This window comes from Eschrichtius robustus, chromosome 3 (genome assembly GCF_028021215.1).
Source record: "Eschrichtius robustus isolate mEscRob2 chromosome 3, mEscRob2.pri, whole genome shotgun sequence".
Taxonomy (NCBI): domain Eukaryota; kingdom Metazoa; phylum Chordata; class Mammalia; order Artiodactyla; family Eschrichtiidae; genus Eschrichtius; species Eschrichtius robustus.
In genome coordinates, this window is record NC_090826.1 from 43,130,971 (window position 1) to 43,151,852 (window position 20,882).

Sequence of the window (20,882 nt, forward strand, 5' to 3'; positions counted from 1 at the left end):
ATTAGTCTTGCAATGTGTCTATCACCAGGAGGAAATGCTAAAATAATTGAGACAAAATATTAAAAATATTTAACATCCTCCTATTACTATCATAACTACAATATTTTAGAGGTAGGTGTAGAGTGATTGATTTTTAATAACAAAAATTTACCCTTATGCTTTTAACTTATTTTGAAAGCTTACAATTCTCCTATTCTGTGGGATTAATCTTTTTGCTGACTAAATTTCCCAGTGAAAAAGGACAGGGGTATAGAGGTGTGAGTAAGGAAGGTAAATGTCCTGTGTTTGTGGCCTTGGGTATGTCATGCCACCTCTCTGAGTCTCCGTGGTTTTCAGATGTTGAGAGTTTATGAACAAGTAAACTAAATAAATATGTTAAGAGCCTATATATAAGTTGGCGGAGAACACATATTTACCAACTTAACCATGAAAACTAAAAAAAAAAAAAAGTCCAGCTTTCATTTGTCAAACAAAAAGAACTTTAAAAACTAAAGAGAAGAGACAACAATTGTAGACTAAAAGAATCCTTTCCAGGAAAAGAGCTGGCAACACAAACACACACACACACACACACACACACACACACTCACTCTCTCCCTTTCCCTTGTCTCTAATTTCATTTGGAACTAATGAAGAGTATATTACAAGTAACTAGTCTGCATTTGGAAACCATTAAACTAAAAAGCAGTAGCAGCAATAACAACAACTACCATTTACTACGACAGGAACCACAATAAATACTTTAACATACATTATCTCATTTAATCTACCCAACAAAGCCTGAGGCGTAATTATTAACCTCACTTTATAGTTTAGGAAACTGAGACTTAGAAAACCTAAGGAACTAGCAATGTTATCTGAGTAAGTTCAGGCAGCTGGACTCAAGCATCCATGTCCTATTGATGACAACTCCTCTCACGACTGTTTATGTTTCCATTGAATTCAAAATCTTATGACAATGTAGCAGATTTGAGACACATCATTTATTCATTTTTTCAGCAGTCAATCTCTAAGCCTTTGCTACGTCTCAGAAGTTCTGGGATGACTCGCAGGTCTCTGCCTGGGCAACTGAGTAGACGGTAGCGCTATTAGCAGAGATGGGATATCCAGATGTTTAGTATTGTTTTACATTTCATAAGGTGGACAACTTTACTTTCAGACATATATCTGTGACACATTAAGTAAAAGACCATCAAATATATATATATATACACATATAATATAAATAATATAAATATAACAGACAATATATTTAAAAATATATAATAATATATGATATATAAATGTTTACAATATAAATAGCATATAATATATAAATATAAATAATAAAAAATTATATACATACCCACACACATATTTGGAGCACAGGGCTAGTGACTTAGATTTGTGGTTAGTAATATGATCAAATGTTAACAAAGACAATTCTGGCAGTCATGCAAGATCAGCAGGTAAAGAGACTGGAGGCGACTTGATATCATAGTCCAGGTAAAACATGATGAGGACCCAAACAAAGCTGAGTATAATGAGGAACAGGCAATCAGGGTCCAATTGCGGGTAAAAGAACAAGACTTGGCAATTTATTGGAGATGAGGAATGATAGAGAAAAAGTCTAGGACGATTGGCTGAGGGCCAATAATAGTGTCATTAGTACATAAAGTACAATGTAGAAGGAGGTAAAGCTTGGCTCTTTGTTATTGTTTATACTATACTTTGAAGGAGAGACTAATTGGAAAAGATGACTATTAACTTTAAGCATTGTTGAGCTTGACACCTAAGGAGAAATATCCAGCAGGCAACTTGAAACTACTGGAAGTTCAGGAGAGAGTTCAGGCATAGAGGACAAAATCTAGGAGTCATCAGGAAACAGGCTGTAGTTGAAGGCACAGAACTGGACACCACCACCACAGGAAGTGTGTATTTAGAGAAGAGCAGAAGGACCAGCCTAAATACGGGACTAAAAAGATAGCCTCGCTCTTCAGTTTTTTCTCCAGAACACTGAGATTATTCTCTTGCTCTTGTTCTGAATAAAAGGAGACATCTGTCCCAGATACCTCCTGGGAGCAAACTGGCCTGAGGGAACAGAGACCAGTGCAATATAGGGCAACAGGAAAATGTTTTAGAACATACTAGATCAGCAGTTCTCAAAGTGTGGTCCACGCACTCCAAAAGTCCCCCAAGACCCCTTAAGGGAGGTCTGTAAGGTCAGAACTATTTTCAGAACATGAAGATGTTATTTATCTTTCTCACTGTATTATCTGCAACAATGTTGCAAAACCAGTGGTGGGTTAAAAAAAAAGTGGTGGGTGCTTTAGTGGGAATCAAGGCAGTAGCACCAAACTGTACTGGCTGGTAGCAACTGTACTTGTTCACTATCACAAACTCACAAGGGGAAAAAAAGGCCAGTTGCACTTATGAACGTCTGTCCTTGATGAATCAATAAAAACTATTAATTTAAAATAAATTGTGACCCTTAGGTTCTTTTAAAAACTATGGAAGACAAAAGGAGAAATACACACAAGGCACTTCTGCTGAGTACCAAAGTATAATCAGTTATCTGGAGGAAAAGCACTTACATGATGGTCTGAGAAAAAAGGTGAACCAGCTGCTTTTTTCATGGAACACCATTTTTACTTGCAGGAAGTGACAGATAACAATGGCTATTCAGATTTAGGTATTGGGCAACACTTCTTCCTAAATAAAGTGAATCTGTCACTTTAAGGAAAACAACTGTATTTGTTGCGGATGATGAAAATTCAAGCTTTCAAGTAAAAACCGGAATCTTGGAAAGTTTTATCTGCCTCGTAAGCTTAACATTATACCATTACTTAAAAGACGATCATGAGATGGATGGTGATATCAATAAAGATGATTTAAAAAACTATTTATAATGAAATGTGTCAACATTTGGAAGACATGCATAACTCAGTGAACCAATTCCAAATGACCAATGCATGTTACAAAATCATATATGGATAAAAAGTTCATTCAATGTGGAAGAAAGACTAATGGAGTTTAACATAACAGAGTATGAAAAGTTCATTGATAACAGTTTCATATTCCATATTGTAACTAACTTTGAACTTGAAATTTGTTGAATTTTGGTACAGTATCAAAGAAGAATATCCACAATTATCTGAAAAGGTTATTAAAATACACGTCTCTTTTCCAGCTACGTATCTGTGTGAGGTAGATCGTCTTCATTTCACATGCTTCAAGCAAAACACATAGTGCAGCACACTGAATGCAGAAGTAGATATAAGGATTCAGCTGTCTTCCGTTAAGCCAGGCATTCAAAGAGCTTTGCCAAAATGTATAAACAATGCTATTCTTCTCACAGTTTTTTTTGGTTTGGAGTTATTTTTCTTGAAAAATATGTTATTTATGTTAATATGTAATGGGTTTATTGTTTTTGTTTTTAAATGAATTAAAAAATTTTAATTTCTGAGTTTTAACTTCTAATATAGTAAAGACTGATAAATAAGACCCATATAAGCAAAAGCTCTTTGAGGGTCTTCATTTATTTTAAGAGGGGTCCTGAGACCAAAAAGCTTGATAATCTCCGAAGTCACTGCCTGTGTTTGCTTCAAAAAACCGACTTTCTTCCTAATTATTTTTTGTTGTTGTTGGAATAAGAGCCCAATAAGGTTGAAGTCTGAATTTTTCTCCCTCAATCCCAAAGAGTCCTTTTATAGACATTTTATAAGTTTCTTACTAAAATTCTTTCATCTATTTACCTAACATTTTTCATTTGTTTCCCCCATGCTCTCAGTACCCTTCATCAAATTCTGGGTTCCAAAGATACCTTAATTTTTTCACTTACATAGTAAATAAGTAAAGAGACAGGATAATATAGTGGAAAAATCAATCAACACGGATTCAGAAGTAAATTGGTATGTGGTCCTGGGGCTCAGCTTCCCTTCCGTATATCAAGAAATCAGACTAGATAATAGTTCTCAAACCTTAAATGGAATTCCAACATATAAGACAAGTAAGATGGATTTTAAGAGTTAACTCTAAATTCATTTTTTTTTTAATTTATTTATTTTATTTACTTATTTTTGGCTGCATTGGGTCTTCGTTGCTGCACGCGGGCTTTGTCTAGTTCTAGCAAGTGGGGGCTGTTCTTCCTTGCGGTGCGCGGGCTTCTCACTGCGGTGTCTTCTCTTGTTGCGGAGCACGGGTTCTAGGCACTCGGGCTTCAGTAGTTGTGGCTCGTGGGCTCTAGAGCGCAGGCTCAGTAGTTGTGGCGCACGGGCTTAGATGCTCAACGGCATGTGGGATCTTCCCGGACCAGGGCTCGAACCCGTGTCCCCTGCATTGGCAGGTGGATTCGTAACAACTGTGCCACCAGGGAAGCCCTCTTAATTCATTTTTAAGTTCAAATTTATGACATTTATTTATCACAGCGACAATGAAGCAATTTTGATTAACACAAATGTTTAAAGTCAGGGATCAAATTTATTTCTGTACTTGGTTTTGGTTGCTCTATTTGAAAAACATAATTCATCCAAGAGAGTAGCTATAACATACAGTTTTGAACAACAGTCTTGTAATCTCAGGGTGGTTTAAATAAATGTTTATTCAGAGGTTTGCACAAAAACCACTTAACTTGATAGTTCTTTAAAGCACCAGTGCATTCCAATATGTTAAAATCTGGTTTGTAACAGATATGAATGCATATACCTAATTAACTTGCAGTTTTTAAAAATTCAAAGACACTTAAAAAATAATGAAACTAGATTCTGCCAATTCCCTGAAGACCTCTCTGGAAGCTGGTTTCATGGAAAATAATGTGAAAACTCTGGTCCATAGCATGTCTAAGGTTCCTTCTGCTCTAACAAAGGCAGTAATGTAAGTTTGAGAGAGAAAAAAATCTGTGGCATCACCCTACGCCAATTTTTGTATTGTCAGAACTGGATGAGAAGATATAAGGCAGAGGCATGGTAACAAAGTGATTAACAGCATGAGCTCTGAAATAAGACATGGATTAGAAACTGAGCATTGCTACAGTTATTGTGATCTTGGGCAAACTGCTTGGTCAGTCTCACTTTCCTCATTATTAAAGTGAGAAAGAATAGCACCTGTCTCATATAACCATTTTAAAGATTAAATGAGAAAAATGCAAAAACAAAGTTTGGATGACCTTGTATATAGCTTTGAAAAAAAAAACAGAAAGGGAAAGAACGTTCAGACCTCTGATATTTCTGAGTCTGTGGAAAGTCTGTATAACTCAGCCCCAGACACCACTAACACGAAGCCCATTCAATTCTAAAGAGTTTTAGTTCTAAGATCCTCATTCAAATCACGATGTCAGCCAGATCATCGGTGAGGAAGATACAGGCTCTCATTTTGTATGTAAAGATGGTTCAACGTAGGAAAATCAACTAATGTAATACACCACATTAACAGAATGAAGGAAAAGAAACCCCACGTGATCATCTCAATTGATGCAGAAAAAGCATTTGACAAAATTCAAAATCCTTTCATGATAAAGCACTGAGCAAACTAGGAAAAGAAGAAAACTACTTCAACATAATAAAGACCAAATATGAAAAGCCAACACTGAACATCATACCAATGGTGAGAGATTGAAAGCTTTTTCTCTAAAATTTTTAACAAGACAAGAATGCTCACCTTCACCACTTCTATTCAACATAGAAATCCTAGCCAGAGCAATTAGGCAAGGGGGGAATAAAAGGCATCCAAACTGGAAAGGAAGAAGTAAAATTATCTCTGTTTGCAGAAGACATGCTCTTACATGCAGAAAGCCCTAAAGATTCTACAAACAAACAAAAAACCTGTTTAGAATAAATAACTTGAGCAAGGTAGCAGGATACAAAATCAACGCACAAAAAATCAGTAGCATTTCCATATACTGATAATCTGAACAATCTGTAAAGGAAATTAAGAAAACAATGTCATTTACAATAGCATCAAAAAGAATAAAATACTTAGGAATTAGCCAAGGAGGACTTGTATACTGACAACTATAAAACATTCTGAAAGAATGTAGATACAGATAAATGGAAAAATGGCCCACATTCATGGATTGGAAGACTTCGTATTGTTAAGACATTAATACCATCCAAAGCAATCCACAGATTCAATGTAATCACTGTGAAAATCCCTATGACATTTGTTTGCAGAAATAGAAAATTCATCCTCAAATTCATATGGAATCTCAGGGGACCCTGAATAGCAAACACATTCTTTAAAAAGAATAACAAAGTTACAGGTCTCAAACCTTCTGATTTCAAAACTTATTACAAAGCTATCATAATCAAAACAGTACTAGCCTTAAGACATTTAGGTCAATGGAACAGAACAGAGAGCCCAGAAATAAACCCATGTATGTATAGTCAAATGATTTTCTACAAATATGTCAAGACCACTCAGTGAGGAAAGGACAAGTGGTGTTGGGAACACTGGATATCCACATGAAAAAGAATGAAGTAAAACTAACTCAAAATGGATCAAAGACCTAAATGTAAGATCTAAAATTAAAAACTCTTAGAAGAAAACTTAAGTGAAAGCTTCACAACATTGGATTTAGCAATACTTTTCTTGGGTAGGACACTAAAAGCACAGGCAACAAAAGAAAAAGTAGATAAACTGGACTACATCAAAATTAAAAAGTTTTGTGCACCAACAGACAGTATCAACAGAATGAAAAGGCAACCTACGATATGGGAGGAAACATTTGCAAATCATATGTCTCCTAAGGGGTTAATACCCAGAGTATATAAAGAACTCCTACAATGCAACAACAAAAAAGCAAACAACTGATTTTTAAAAATGTGCCAAGTACCTGAACAGACATTTCTTCAAAGATATACAAATGGCCAATATGCACACAAAAAGATCAAAATCACTAATCATTAGGGAAATGCAAATCAAATTAATGAGCTGCCACTTCACACCCATTAAAACAGCTATTATCAAAAAACCAGAAAGTAGTTAGTGTTGGCAAGGATGTAAAGAACTTGGAACCCTTGTGCACTATTGATGGGAATGTAAAATAGTAAGGCATGGAAAACAGTACAGTGGCTTCTCAAAAAATTAAAAATAGAATTACCATATGATCTAGCAATTCTTGGTATATACCCAAAAGAACTAAAACCAGGGACTTGAATAGGTATTTGTACACTCATATGAATGGGAGCATTATTCACAATAGTCAAAATGTGGAAGCAACCCAAGTGTCTATTGATGGATGAATAGACAAACAAAACGTGGTATATTCATACAATAGAATATTATTCAGTCTTAAAAATGAAGGAAGTTCTGGTACATGCTACAACATGGATGAACCTTGAGGAAATTATGCCAAGTGAAATAAGCCCAATACACAAAAAGACAAATACTATATGATTCCACTTATGTGAGGTACCTAGAGTAGTCAAATTCATAAACACAGTAAGTAAATGGTGGTTGCCAGGGCCTGGTGGGAAGGGGAAATGGGGAGTTCTTGTTTAACTGGTACAGAGTTTCAGTTTTAGAAGATCAAAAAAGTTCTGGAGATAGATGAATGTAATGGTTGCACAACAATGTGAAGGTACTTAATACCACTAATTGTATACTTAAAAATGGTTAAAATGGTAAATTTTATGTCATGTATATTTTACCACAATGTTAAAAAACCCACTTATCAGAAAAAATAAACAATGTGTCCCTCCCCCTACAAAGATTCTCATCCACTGAGCTCCTTTCACACGCTCTGTGAGGACGGTAATTGATTCACCCATTCATTAAGTAATACTATGTACCCAGGTATGGTTTAAAGTTCTTGGGATACATCAGTGAAGAAAAAGTTAAGGTCCTGTGGACCTCAAAATCTAGTGGGAGGAGGAGGAGGAGACAGATAAGAGAAAAACAAAGTAATTTATATAGTATGCTGGAAAGTAATAAGCCAAAATAAAACAAGAAAGGGTAGGGAACAATACGGTGGGAGTGCTGGGCTAGATGAGAAGGTGACATTTTGGCAAAGATTCGTTAGAGGTTATGGAGATCATCATGTGGTTATATGAAGAAAAATCATCCTAGGAATGGGGAACAGCTAAGAGCAAAGGGCCTAAGGTTCATGAGCCTGTTTTTTGAGCAATGGTAAGAAGGTCAGTGTGACTGGAGCAGAGCGAGTAAAGGGAATAATGATGAGATATTATTAGAAAGGTTTAGGCCATTGTAAGGTTTTTATTGTACATAATTTGAAGGTAGAACCTGATAGGAAGTCAAGAAGACTTCCTGATACATTAGAGACAGAGTAAGAGGAAAAAAAGAACCAAGGATGATTCTAAGTTTTTAGGTCTTAGCAGTGTTAAAGATGAAATTACCATTAATTAAGATGGGGAAAGGTTCAAGAGAAGCAGGTTTGGGGAGGAAGATTACGTGTCTGGTGTTAGACATGTTGTGTTAGATATATCTGTGAGCTATTTGAGTGGAGATATGGATAGGTAGTTGGATATATGAGTCTATAGAGTTCAGGGGAAAAATGTGGCTAGAGTTAAAAATCAGCATATAGAGAGTATGTAAAACCATGAAACCAGATGAGATCCCCAAGGAGTAGAGACAGAGAAGAAAAGAAGTCCACAGCCTGACACCTGGAGCAACACAACATAAAGAAGTTGGGGAAAAGAGGAAGAATCAGCAAAGGAGACAGAAGGAATGACCAAAGAGGCTGGTGGAAAACCAGAGACAACATCTGAATGTGAGTCAATCTGTTACTACTTCTTTAACCTTGTGAACTGGCTTCATCTCTCCAGTTCTTGATTTTCCTTGTCTGTACAATAAACATAATACCAGTTTTCTCAGGTAGTTGCTGTGAGAATTAAACGAGACCAAATACAGGAAAATGGTTAGCACATGGAGTGCCGGAACTAAGTAAGTGCTCAATAAATGGTATCTATTACTATGATGATAAACAACAACAAACCTTAGCCCCCTTCCAGGCTATTATAGTCCTTTCCTCTACTACTTTACAGGAAACGAGCTAGGAACTGGAACTGAAAGATGAGACCAACAAAGGCAATAGAAACCTACAGTGAGATGGCAATCTACCATTTCAGCCTTAACCTTTTCCTCTCTCTATAAATAAGCTTTATCATAATGTCTGTTTTTCTTTGAACATGCCCTATATGTCCCACCTCCATTCCTTGCTCATGTTACTCTCTTTGTTTTCTTTACTATTCTCCATATCTACTTATGTAGCCCATTCTTTCACGGCAAACCACAAAGGCCACCTTCTGCTCTGAAAACATTCATGATTTGCCCTAAATGGAGGCAATCTCCCTTTCCTTTAAATTTTTGCAGCTTTAATGAATTCTCATGGCACTTACCATTCCTTCCTGTGGGCAATCAAGAGTTAATTAAAATGTATTAACCTCTCATTTTATTCTCTTAGCTTACCCTTTCTAATCATATAACATCCCTAGCAATATATAAATTCATCATTTCAATAATGAGAATCTAAAAGAGAACACGTATTTTAAAAAGATATAATTTAACTACTTTTATTACAATAAGCCTTTTAGAAATCTTATTTGCTGTCATTCTAAATTTTGGTTTAAATCAAAACCCAGCGTTACATTAAATCTTATTTTCTACATATCTGCTTTTTTACATTCCTTCTTCTAGCTGCTCCTGTTGGAAGTTAATTTTCAAGCTGAAAACAAATAATTCACACTGTTAAATCTCATCTTGTTACAATTTGCACAAGAAATCCAAATTGTGAAGGAATTTCTACTTATCTTTCTTTACACTCATAATCCTCAATTTGTCACAATCAGCAAATTTCTGTACTGAATAACTCACTCTATTTTCATCTGGAAAAATAAGTCATTATTTTTGAAGTATTTACATGTTTGAGTCTATTTCCCCCTAATTCCCTGCTCTCCTACCCAACAGCTGGTTTGTTTTATTTCCAAATGAATAGTGAGAAATAAACAGTTACTTAGTTGAAAAAGCTTTTAGACTCTTTCAGATTTAGGTCTGAATCTTGGCTTTAACTGGTTCAAATCTACTAAACTGTAAATCTTGATCAAGTTACTTAATGTTCTGGTCTTCAGTTTCCTGATTTTTAAAATGGGAATATTATTTAAAAGGTTATTAAAAGGATAAATGGATAGGAGACCTTCAAGATGGCGTGGAGATCACCTTCCTCCCCACAAATACATCAGAAATACATCTACATGTGGAACAACTCCTACAGAGCACCTACTGAACGCTGGCAGAAGACTTCAGACTTCCCAAAAGGCAAGAAACTCCCCACATACCTGGGTAGGGCAAAAGAAAGAAGAAAAAACACAGACAAAAGAATAGGGACAGGACCTGCACCTCTGGGAAGGAGCTGTGAAGGAGGAAAAGTTTCCACACACTAGGAAGCCCCTTCAATGGCAGAGATGGGGGGTGGTAGGGGGCGAAGCTTCGGAGCCATGAAGGAGAGCACAGCAACAGGGGTGCGGAGGGCAAAGTGGAGAGATTCCCACACAGAGGATCAGTGCCAACCAGCATTCACCAGCCTGAGAGGCTTGTCTGCTCACCCACCAGGGTGTGTGGGGGCTGGGAGCTGAGGCTCGGACTTCGGGGGTCAGATCCCAGGGAGAGGACTGGGGTTGGCTGCGTGAACAAGCCTGAAGTGGGCTAGTGGGCAACAGCTAGCCGGGAGGGAGTCCGAGAAAAAGTCTGGACCTGCCTAAGAGGCAAGAGACCATTGTTGTGGGGTGCGCGAGGAGAGGGGATTCAGAGCACCACCTAAACGAGCTCCAGAGACGGGCGTGAGCCGCGGCGATCAGCGCAGACCCCAGAGACGGACATGAGATGCTAAGGCTGCTGCTGTAGCCACCAAGAAGCCTGTGTGCAAGCCCAGGTCACTATCCACACCTCCCCTCCCGGGAGCCTGTGCAGCCCGCCACTGCCAGGGTCCCATGATCCAGGGACAACTTCCCCGGGAGAACACACAGCGTGCCTCAGGCTGTTGCAATGTCACCCCGGCCTCTGCCTCCGCAGGCTCACCCTGCATTCCGTACCCCTCCCTCCCCCCGGTCTGAGTGAGCCAGAGCCCCCTAATCAGCTGCTACTTTAACCCTGTCCTGTTTGAGCAAAGAACAGACGGCCTCAGGTGACCTACACGCAGAGGCAGGGCTAAATCCAAAGCTGAACCCCAGGAGCTGTGCGAACAAAGAGAGAAAGGGAAATTTCTCCAAGCAGCCTCAGGAGCAACAGATTAAATCTCCACAGTCAACTTGATGTACCCTGCATCTCTGGAATACCTGAATAGACAACGAATCATCCCAAAATTGAGGCAGTGGACTTTGGGAGCAACTGCAGACTTGGGGTTTGCTTTCTGCATCTAATTTGTTTTTGGTTTTATATTTATCTTAGTTTAGTATTTAGAGTTTATTATCATTGGTAGATTTGTTTATTGATTTGGTTGCTCTCTTCCTTTATTTTTTTTATATATATAGATATATATTTTTTTTTCCTTTTTCTCTTTTTGTGTGTATGTGTATGCTTCTTTGTGTGATTTTGTTTGTATAGATTTGCTTTTACCATTTGTCCTAGGGTTCTGTCTGATTTCTGTTTGTTTGTTTTTTTAGTATAGTTTTTAGCGCTGGTTATCATTGGTGGATTTGTTTTTTGGTTTGGTTGCTCTCTTCCTTTTTTTAAATTACTTTTTAATTTTTTTATTATTAATAATTTTTTAATTTTAATAACTTTATTTTTCTTTTTTTTTGTTCTTTTTTTCCTCCGTTTTCTTCTGAGCCATGTGGCTGACAGGATCTTGGTGCTCCAGCTGGGTGTCAGACCTGTACCTCTGAGGTGGGAGAGCCGAGTTCAAGACACTGGTCCACCAGAGACCTCCTGGCTCCACGTAATATCAAACGGCGAAAGCTCTCCCAGAAATCTACATCTCAACGCTAAGACGCAACTCCACTCAACAACCAGCAAGCTACAGTGCTGGACACCACATGCCAAGCAACTAGCAAGACAGGAACGCAACCCCACCCACTAACAGAGAGGCTGCCTAATAAGTTCACAGACACCCCAAAACACATCACTGGATGCAGTTCTGCCCACCAGAAAGACAAGATCCGGCCTCATCCACCAGAACACAGGCACCAGTCCCCCCAACCAGGAAACCTACACAACCCACTGAAACAACCTTAGCCACTGAGGCAGACACCGAAAACAATGGGAACTACGAACCTGCAGCCTATGAAAAGGAGACCCTAAACACAGTAAGTTAAGCAAAATGAGAAGACAGAGAAACACACAGCAGATGAAGGAGCAAGGTAAAAACCCACCAGACCTAACAAATGAAGAGCAAATAGGCAGTCTACCTTAAAAAGAATTCAGAGTAATGATAGTAAAGAGGATCCAAAATGTTGGACACAGAATGGAGAAAATACAAGAAACGTTTAATAAGGACCTAGAAGAACTAAACAGCAAACAAACAATGATGAACAACACAATAAAAGAAATTAAAAATTCTCTAGAAGGAATCAATAGCAGAATAACTGAGGCAGAAGAACGGAGAAGTGACCTGGAAGATAAAATAGTGGAAGTAACTACCGTAGAGCCGAATAAAGAAAAAAGAATAAAAAGAATTGAGGACAGTCTCAGAGACTTCTGGGACAACATTAAATGCACCAACGTTCGAATTATAGGGGTCCCAGAAGAAGAAGAGAAAAAGAAAGGGACTGAGAAAATATTGGAAGACATTATAGTTGAAAACTTCCCTAATATGGGAAAGGCAATAGTAAATCGAGTCCAGGAAGTACAGAGAGTCCCACACAGGATAAATCCAGGAGAAATATGCCAAGACACATATTAATCAAACTATCAAAAATTAAATACAAAGAAAAAATATTAAAAGCAGCAAGGGAAAAACAACAAATAATATACAAGGGAATCCCCATAAGTTTAACAGCTGATCTTTCAGCAGAAACTCTGCAAGCCAGAAGCGAGTGGCTGGACATATTTAAAGCGATGAAAGGGAAAAAGCTACCACCAAGATTACTCTACCCAGCAAGGATCTCATTCAGATTCGACGGAGAAATTAAAACCTTTACAGACAAGCAAAAGCTAAGAGAATTCAGAACCACCAAACCAGCTTTACAACAAATGCTAAAGGAACTTCTCTAGGCAGGAAACACAAGAGAAGGAAAAGACCTACAATAACAAACCCAAACCAATTAAGAAAATGGTAATAGGAACATACATATCGATAATTACCTTAAATGTAAATGGATTAAATGGTCCAACCAAAAGACACAGACTGGCTGAATGGATACAAAAACAAGACCCGTATATATGCTGTCTACAAGAGACCCACTTCAGACCTAGGGACACGTACAGACTGAAAGTGAGGGGATGGAAAAAGATATCCCATGCAAATGGAAATCACAAGAAAGCTGGAGTAGCAATTCTCATATCAGACAAAATAGACTTCAAATAAAGACTAGTAAAAGAGACAAAGAAGGACACTACATAATGACCAAGGGATCAATCCAAGAAGAAGATATAACAATTGTAAATATTTATGCACCCAACATAGGAGCATGTCAATACAAAAGGCAAATACTAACAGCCATAAAAGGGGAAATCGACAGTAACACAATCATAGTAGGGGACTTTTAACACTCCACTTTCACCAATGGACAGATCATCCAATATGAAAATAAATAAGGAAACACAAGCTTTAAATGATACATTAAACAAGATGGACTTAATTGATATTTATAGGACATTCCATCCAAAAACAACAGAATACACTTTCTTCTCAAGTGCTGATGGAACATACTCCAGGATAGATCATATCTTGGGTCACAAATCAAGCCTTGGTAAATTTAAGAAATTTGAAATCGTATCAAGTATCTTTTCTGACCACAACGCTATGAGAGTAGATACCAGTTACAGGAAAAAAATCTGTAAAAAATACAAACCCATGGAGGCTAAACAATACATTACTACATAACCAAGAGATCACTGAAGAAGTCAAAGAGGAAAACAAAAAGTACCGACAAACAAATGACAATGAAAACACAACGACCCAAAACCTACGGATGAAGCAAAAGCATTTCTAAGAGGGAGGTTTACAGCAGTACAATCCTACCTCAAGAAACAAGAAACATCTCAAATAAACAACCTAACCTTACACCTAAAGCAATTAGAGAAAGAAGACCACAAAAACCCCTAAGTTATCAGAGGAAAGAAATCATAAAGATCAGATCAGAAATAAATGAAAAAGAAATGAAGGAAACAATAGCAAAGATCAATAAAACTAAAAGCGGGTTCTTTGAGAAGATAAACAAAATTGATAAACCATTAGCCAGACTCACCAAGAATAAAAGGGAGAAGACTCAAATCAATAGAATTAGAAGTGAAAAAGGAGGAATAACAACTGACTGCAGAAATACAAAGGATCATGAGAGATCACTACAAGCAACTCTATGCCAATAAAATGGACAACCTGGAAGAAATGGACACATTTTTAGAAATGCACAACCTTCCGAGACTGAACCAGGAAGAAACAGAAAATATAAACAGACCAATCACAAGCACTGAAATTGAGACTGTGATTAAAAATCTTCCAACAAACAAAAGCCCAGGACCAGATGGCTTCACAGGCGAATTCTATCAAACATTTAGAGAAGAGGTAACACCTATCCTTCTCAAACTCTTCCAAAATATAGAAGAGGGAGGAACGCTCCCAAACTCATTCTACGAGGCCACCATCACCGTGATACCAAAACCAGACAAAGATGTCACAAAGAAAGAAATATCACTGATGAACATAGATGCAAAAATCCTCAACAAAATACTAGCAAACAGAATCCAACAACACATTAAAAAGATCATACAACATGATCAAGTGGGGTTTATCACAGGAATGCAAGGATTGTTCAGTATATGCAAATCAATCAATGTGATAAACCATATTAACAAACTGAAGGAGAAATACCATATGATCATCTCAATAGATGCAGAAAAAGCTTTTGACAAAATTCAACACCCATTTATGATAAAAACCCTCCAGAAAGTAGGCATAGAGGGAACTTACCTCAACATAGTAAAGGCCATATATGACAAACCCACAGACAACATCATTCTCAATGGTGAAAAACTGAAACCATTTCCTCTAAGATCAGGAACAAGACAAGGTTGTCCACTCTCAGCACTATTATTCAACATAGTTTTGGGAGTTTTAGCCACGGCAATCAGAGAAGAAAAAGAAATAAAAGGAATCCAAATCAGAAAAGAAGAAGTAAAGCTGTCACTGTTTGCAGATGACATGATACTATACATAGAGAATCCTAAAGACGCTACCAGAAAACAACTAGAGCTAATCACTGAATGCGGTAAAGTAGCAGGATACAAAATTAACGCACAGAAATCTCTTGCATTCCTGTACACTAATGATGAAAAATCTGAAAGAGAAACTAAGGAAACACTCCCATTTACCACTGCAACAAAAGAATAAAATACCTAGGAATAAACCTACCTAAGGAGACAAAAGACCTGTATGCAGAAAACTATAAGACACTGATGAAAGAAATTAAAGATGATACAAACAGATGGAGAGATAATACCATGTTCTTGGATTGGAAGAATGAACATTGTGAAAATAACTATATTACCCAAAGCAATCTAGAGATTCAGTGTAATCCCTATCAAACTACCAATGGCATTTTTCACAGAACTAGAACAAAAAATTTCACAATTTGTATGGAAACACAAAAGACCCCAAATAACCAAAGCAATCTTGAGAAAGAAAAACAGAGCTGGAGGAATCAGGCTCCCAGACTTCAGACTATACTATAAAGCTACAGTAATCAAGACAGTATGGTACTGGCACAAAAACAGAAATAGAGATCAATGGAACAGGATAGAAAGCCCAGAGATAAACCCATGCACATATGGTCATCTTATTTTTGATAAAGGAGGCAAGAATATACAATGGAGAAAAGACAGCCTCTTTGATAAGTGGTGCTGGGAAAACTCGACAGCTACATGTAAAAGAATGAAATTAGAACACTCCCTAACACCATACACAAAGATAAACTCAAAATGGATTGGAGACCTAAATGTAAGGCCAGACACTATAAAACTCTTAAAGGAAAACATAGGAAGAATACTCTTTGACATAAATCACAGCAAGATCTTTTTTGACCCACCTCCTAGAGAAATGGAAATAAAAACAAATATAAACAAATGGGACCTAATGAAACTTAAAAGCTTTTGTACAGCAAAGGAAACCATAAACAAGATGAAAAAACAACCCTCAGAATGGGAGAAAATGTTTGCAAACGAATCAACAGACAAAGGATTAATCTTCAAAATATACAAGCAGCTCATGCAGCTCAATATCAAAAGAACAAACAACCCAATCCAAAAATGGGCAGAAGACCTAAATAGACATTTCTCCAAAGAAGATATACAGATCACCAGCAAACACATGAAAGGATGCTCAACATCAGTAATCATCAGAGAAATGCAAATCAAAATTGCAAGGAGGTATCACCTCACACCAGTCAGAATGGCCATCATCAAAAAATCTACAAACAATAAATGCTGGAGAGGGTGTGGAGAAAAGGGCACTGTCTTGCACTGTTGGTGGGAATGTAAATTGATACAGCCACTATGGAGAACAGTATGGAGGTTCCTTAAAAAACTAAAAATAGAACTACCATACGACCCAGCAATCCCACTACTGGGCGTATACCCTGAGAAAACCATAATTCAAAAACAGTCATGTACCACAATATTCATTGCAGCCCTGTTTACAATAGCCAGGACATGGAAGCAACCTAAGTGTCCATTGATAGATGAATGGATAAAGAAGGTGTGGCACATATATACAATGGAATATTACGCAGCCATGAAAAGAAATGAAATTGAGTTATTTGTAGTGAGGTGGATGGACCTAGAGTCTGTCATACAGAGTAAAGTAAGTCAGAAAGAGAAAGGCAAATACCATATGCTAACACATATATATGGAATCTAGAAAAAAAAAAAAGGTCCTGAAAAACCTAGGGGGAGGACAGGAATAAAGATACAGACGTAGAGAATGGACTTGAGGATATGGGGAGGGGAAAGGGTAAGCTGGGACAAAGTGAGAGAAGTAGAACTGACATATATACACTACCAAATGTAAAATAGATAGCTAGTGGGAAGCAGCCACATAGCACAGGGAGATCAGCTCAGTGCTTTGTGGCCACCTAGAGGGGTGGGATAGGGAGGATGGGAGGGAGACGCAAGAGGGAGGAGTTATGGGGATATATGTATATGTATAGCTGCTTCACTTTGTTATACAGCAGAAACTAACACACTATTGTAAAGCAATTATAGTCCAAGAAAGATGTTAATAAATAAATAAATATACAAGTAAAAAAAAAAAAGAAAAAAAAGGATAAATGGAAAATCAGATTCCATAAATAAAGCATGAAAACTGGGTACCAGAATAACATTTAGTTCTTCTCTGTCTTATTAACAGGACCTATGTACTATTTGTAAAGCTAATATCAGTACCTATGGGAAGCCACTAATTTTTAAATATAGGTCAAGATCCGTAAGAATTAATGCTGAGTTTGAAACTGCCAAGCAACGCTGCCTTTTATAAAGCAAAAAGGGTTTTTATTGGTTTTACTGACATTGGCTAGAGTACATATTAAGCTGTTTAATAAGAACAATAAATGAGATAATGAATGATAAGTAAAAAGTGATACAAAAACACCATTCTTATTATTGGTAGAATGCAACAGGATATAGCTATGCGATAATTTTACCGCCATAAATAAGTAGACAGGATGAATATATTTGGACACGAAAAGAAAGATGCTTAAAGAGAGGGTGGTGTTTACTGTTGAAAGAGACTGATAAATTATCTCCTTACCCAAATCGCTGGCTGCAACCACAGCCGTCCCACCAGGAGCAAAAGGATCATTGTGCTCTAATGTTTCCACCTAAACAAATTACACAAGTCATGACTCAGAGAGGTGACATTTCAGAGCTGAGACCTCACTGCCACATCAAAGAAAATATTCTTTACAAACTCTAAATCAATTAGGAGCAAATGCTTACCCCTACTGATTTGTAAACTTATTAAACTGAAATGATACATATCATTTTCTAATCTTTTACTGTGAAACATAACATACATTCAGAAAAATGTATGGAACATTATGTACAGTTTAATAAATAAGTATCAAGTGAACACCTAGGCAATCACCTCCCAGGAAACTGCTAACATCTCAAGTCTTCATGTGCCCCGCTCCAATCACAATCCCATCCCTAATAATACAGAGACTTCTCATATGCCCTTTACTCAGCTTCCTCTAATGTTAATGTGTGAGAGAAAAAGAGACGGGGAGGCAGAGAAAGAGAATTTGAGCGAGGGAGAGTGCTTGCTGCTAAAAAAATTCAGCTGCTTTCAATAATAAGCCATGTAAAAATCTGGATCAAATGGCAAGGGTGAGAGGCTACAAGGAGTGAGGACTTCACCAGAAGCCAGAGATTCTAACTACTGAACTGTCTTCCTACTTTACTTTGTTTTTAAATCATAGTCAAACAAAATGTATATTTAAGAAGATAACTGAACTAACTTTCTGGCATCAGGCTCTTTTTAAGAGGCCAGCCAAAAGCCTTGGCATACAGTTAGATAAAAGGGGCATGAAAAGAGTTTTGGAATATTTATCTCCTACTCTGACTCATGACTAGCAATGTCATCTGTATTACAGGATCCATTTCTAATCATCAAGAAATTGGGTATTAACAATTAAATGTCAAAGGATATTGGAGAGCTCTAGTAAAACATGTATTTGAAAAGAGAGAAGCAATGCTAACTGGGACTTAGAGTATATTCTCTTTTTATAAAAGAGGACCCATTAAAACAAAACTACTAGCAGAAAGAAGTAAATGCTAGTGATGTTTTCAGAACTGAAAATGATAGTACTTATTTTAACTGATGCTTACCTTAACTTACATTTTTATAAAATGAACACACTACCTTATACTCTATCTGCTGAATGAATAAATAGCAATCAAGGGGGAAAAATATCAAGTTGGTCTGTATAGCAAAGTAACTCTCCATGGTTCCTAATAGTTAAAATGCCAGTGTGAGAGACAGTCGCAGACACGATAACTAAAGTCACCAACTATTACTGCTTCTTCTCTAAACTTTGAGAGAAGGAAAAACTAACAGCCCTGATTTTTAACAATAGCTTGCAGATTTTATGTACCATCACAGAGAGAAATAGAAAAAGTATGCCTACCTGTGCGTCAGGTTTTATTTCTATTCCTTTATCATACACTGTGCAACCAACCTAAAAGGCCACTGGGACAGCAAGGGGAACAGGATGGACTGTGCAGCCCATGAGGGAATAAGTGGCCACAAAACTCTTTATGTTATGTTCAGTTTGATAATTAGGCAATTTAGTACACAAAAGTAATTTTCATGACTAAAATACAGATGGTATAATTTTATAGAATTAATGTTCCAAAATCCTCCTACAAAGTCACCTAATTTATCACTGAAATTCTCTCTTCTGCATCAGCCATCCACTCCCTCATTTCACAGTATGACTTAGCACGTACACAGTAGCTACCATACACTAGCTAGAATAGTAGGAAATGGCACTTGTTTTTTTGGTTTGGTTTTTAAAATTATGTCCCTCTGAGAACAGAGACCATCCTTGAAGGAATAGGAAAGATTTGTGGGGAGAGATTCATGTCTGGAGGCATTAACAGAGGCCCGTTTGAAAAGAAGGAAGATGACAAAAAACAGGGGTTTGTAGCTAGGAAGAAATGAGTTTAAATTTTAGACTATAGTGGTGAAGACCTTAGATTTTGGTCAGGTAGACCACGGTCTGAATTTAGTTGTATCACTTACTAACTTACACTTAACCTCTCATTTATTGATCTTTATCTTTAAAATGAGGATGAAACATGAGCCTCATAGGATTACTGTGATGCTTAAATGAGGTAACACATGAAAAGAATTTAGCACCATGCCTGGAGCATAGAAGACATTAGATAAAAGTAACTATTGTTATATTGCCACCAAACACTAAATTTGGTGTTTAGTTTAGTTTTGAATGGAGAAATTAAGAGCTGTCAGCAAGGGCATTTTTGCTTTCAAAATCTGGGGAGAAAAGGGAAAAAGGAAGTAGAATGAATGGTAGAAAAGTTTCACCAGGGAAGAGGAACAAAAGAAACTTGTTTATTTTTAAATGAGGAAGAGCTGCTTTGGCTTTCTTGCTCTTTAAACAATAAGAGTGGATAATGAGAGGCTAAAATAAGGTGAGAGGAAAAGAATTCAGGTTGCAGCCAATTTGAAAAAAATTTGGCAAATGGGCCCACACTGCAAACTAAGTGTTGTAGGAAAACAGAGTATCCAGTAGCCTGTGGAAACCACAAATATTTAGTTACAGAGGCATTTGCTTAGTTTTACATCAGTGGAAAAAACCAGTTGCTGGCCAAGTAGCTGAATACAGTACTGAATACTGTATTAGAATACAATAAGGAAGTAATTCAAGAACACCAAAGTCTATTATCTTTAAAAGAATCAATTACTCTTTTAAGGAAGTTTTCTTAATCTAAGAGTATTAAAAGACAAAATTTTTGCTTCACATGCCTGTCAATCAACTGTTCCTTTCTAGGTCTGGTTTACTTACAGATGTGAAATATCCTGCCTCAAAAAATAAGTCTTCAAATAAAAACTTTAAAACAAACCAAACAAACACGAAAAAAAGCAATTAAAAAGCCCTCCAAAACCATGCATAATTATTGAAATTGGGTGATAGATACATGGAAGTTAAAATATTTCATTATGTTACTCTATTTTGCATGTGTTTAAATATCCATAACATAAAGATTTTGTTTTCAAA

The 20,882-nt window shown here is 37.0% G+C and overlaps 1 protein-coding gene across 3 annotated transcripts in view; it reads right to left on the reverse strand.

Moving 5' to 3' along the window:
* Positions 1-20,882, reverse strand: part of EPS15 (epidermal growth factor receptor pathway substrate 15) — a 157,322-nt gene that overhangs the window by 18,691 nt on the left and 117,749 nt on the right. For all 3 annotated transcript variants that reach the window (XM_068539856.1, XM_068539857.1, XM_068539855.1), the window contains exon 21: positions 17,891-17,960. In XM_068539856.1, the coding sequence (XP_068395957.1) occupies positions 17,891-17,960 (70 nt within the window). The remainder of the gene's footprint in view (positions 1-17,890; positions 17,961-20,882) is intronic.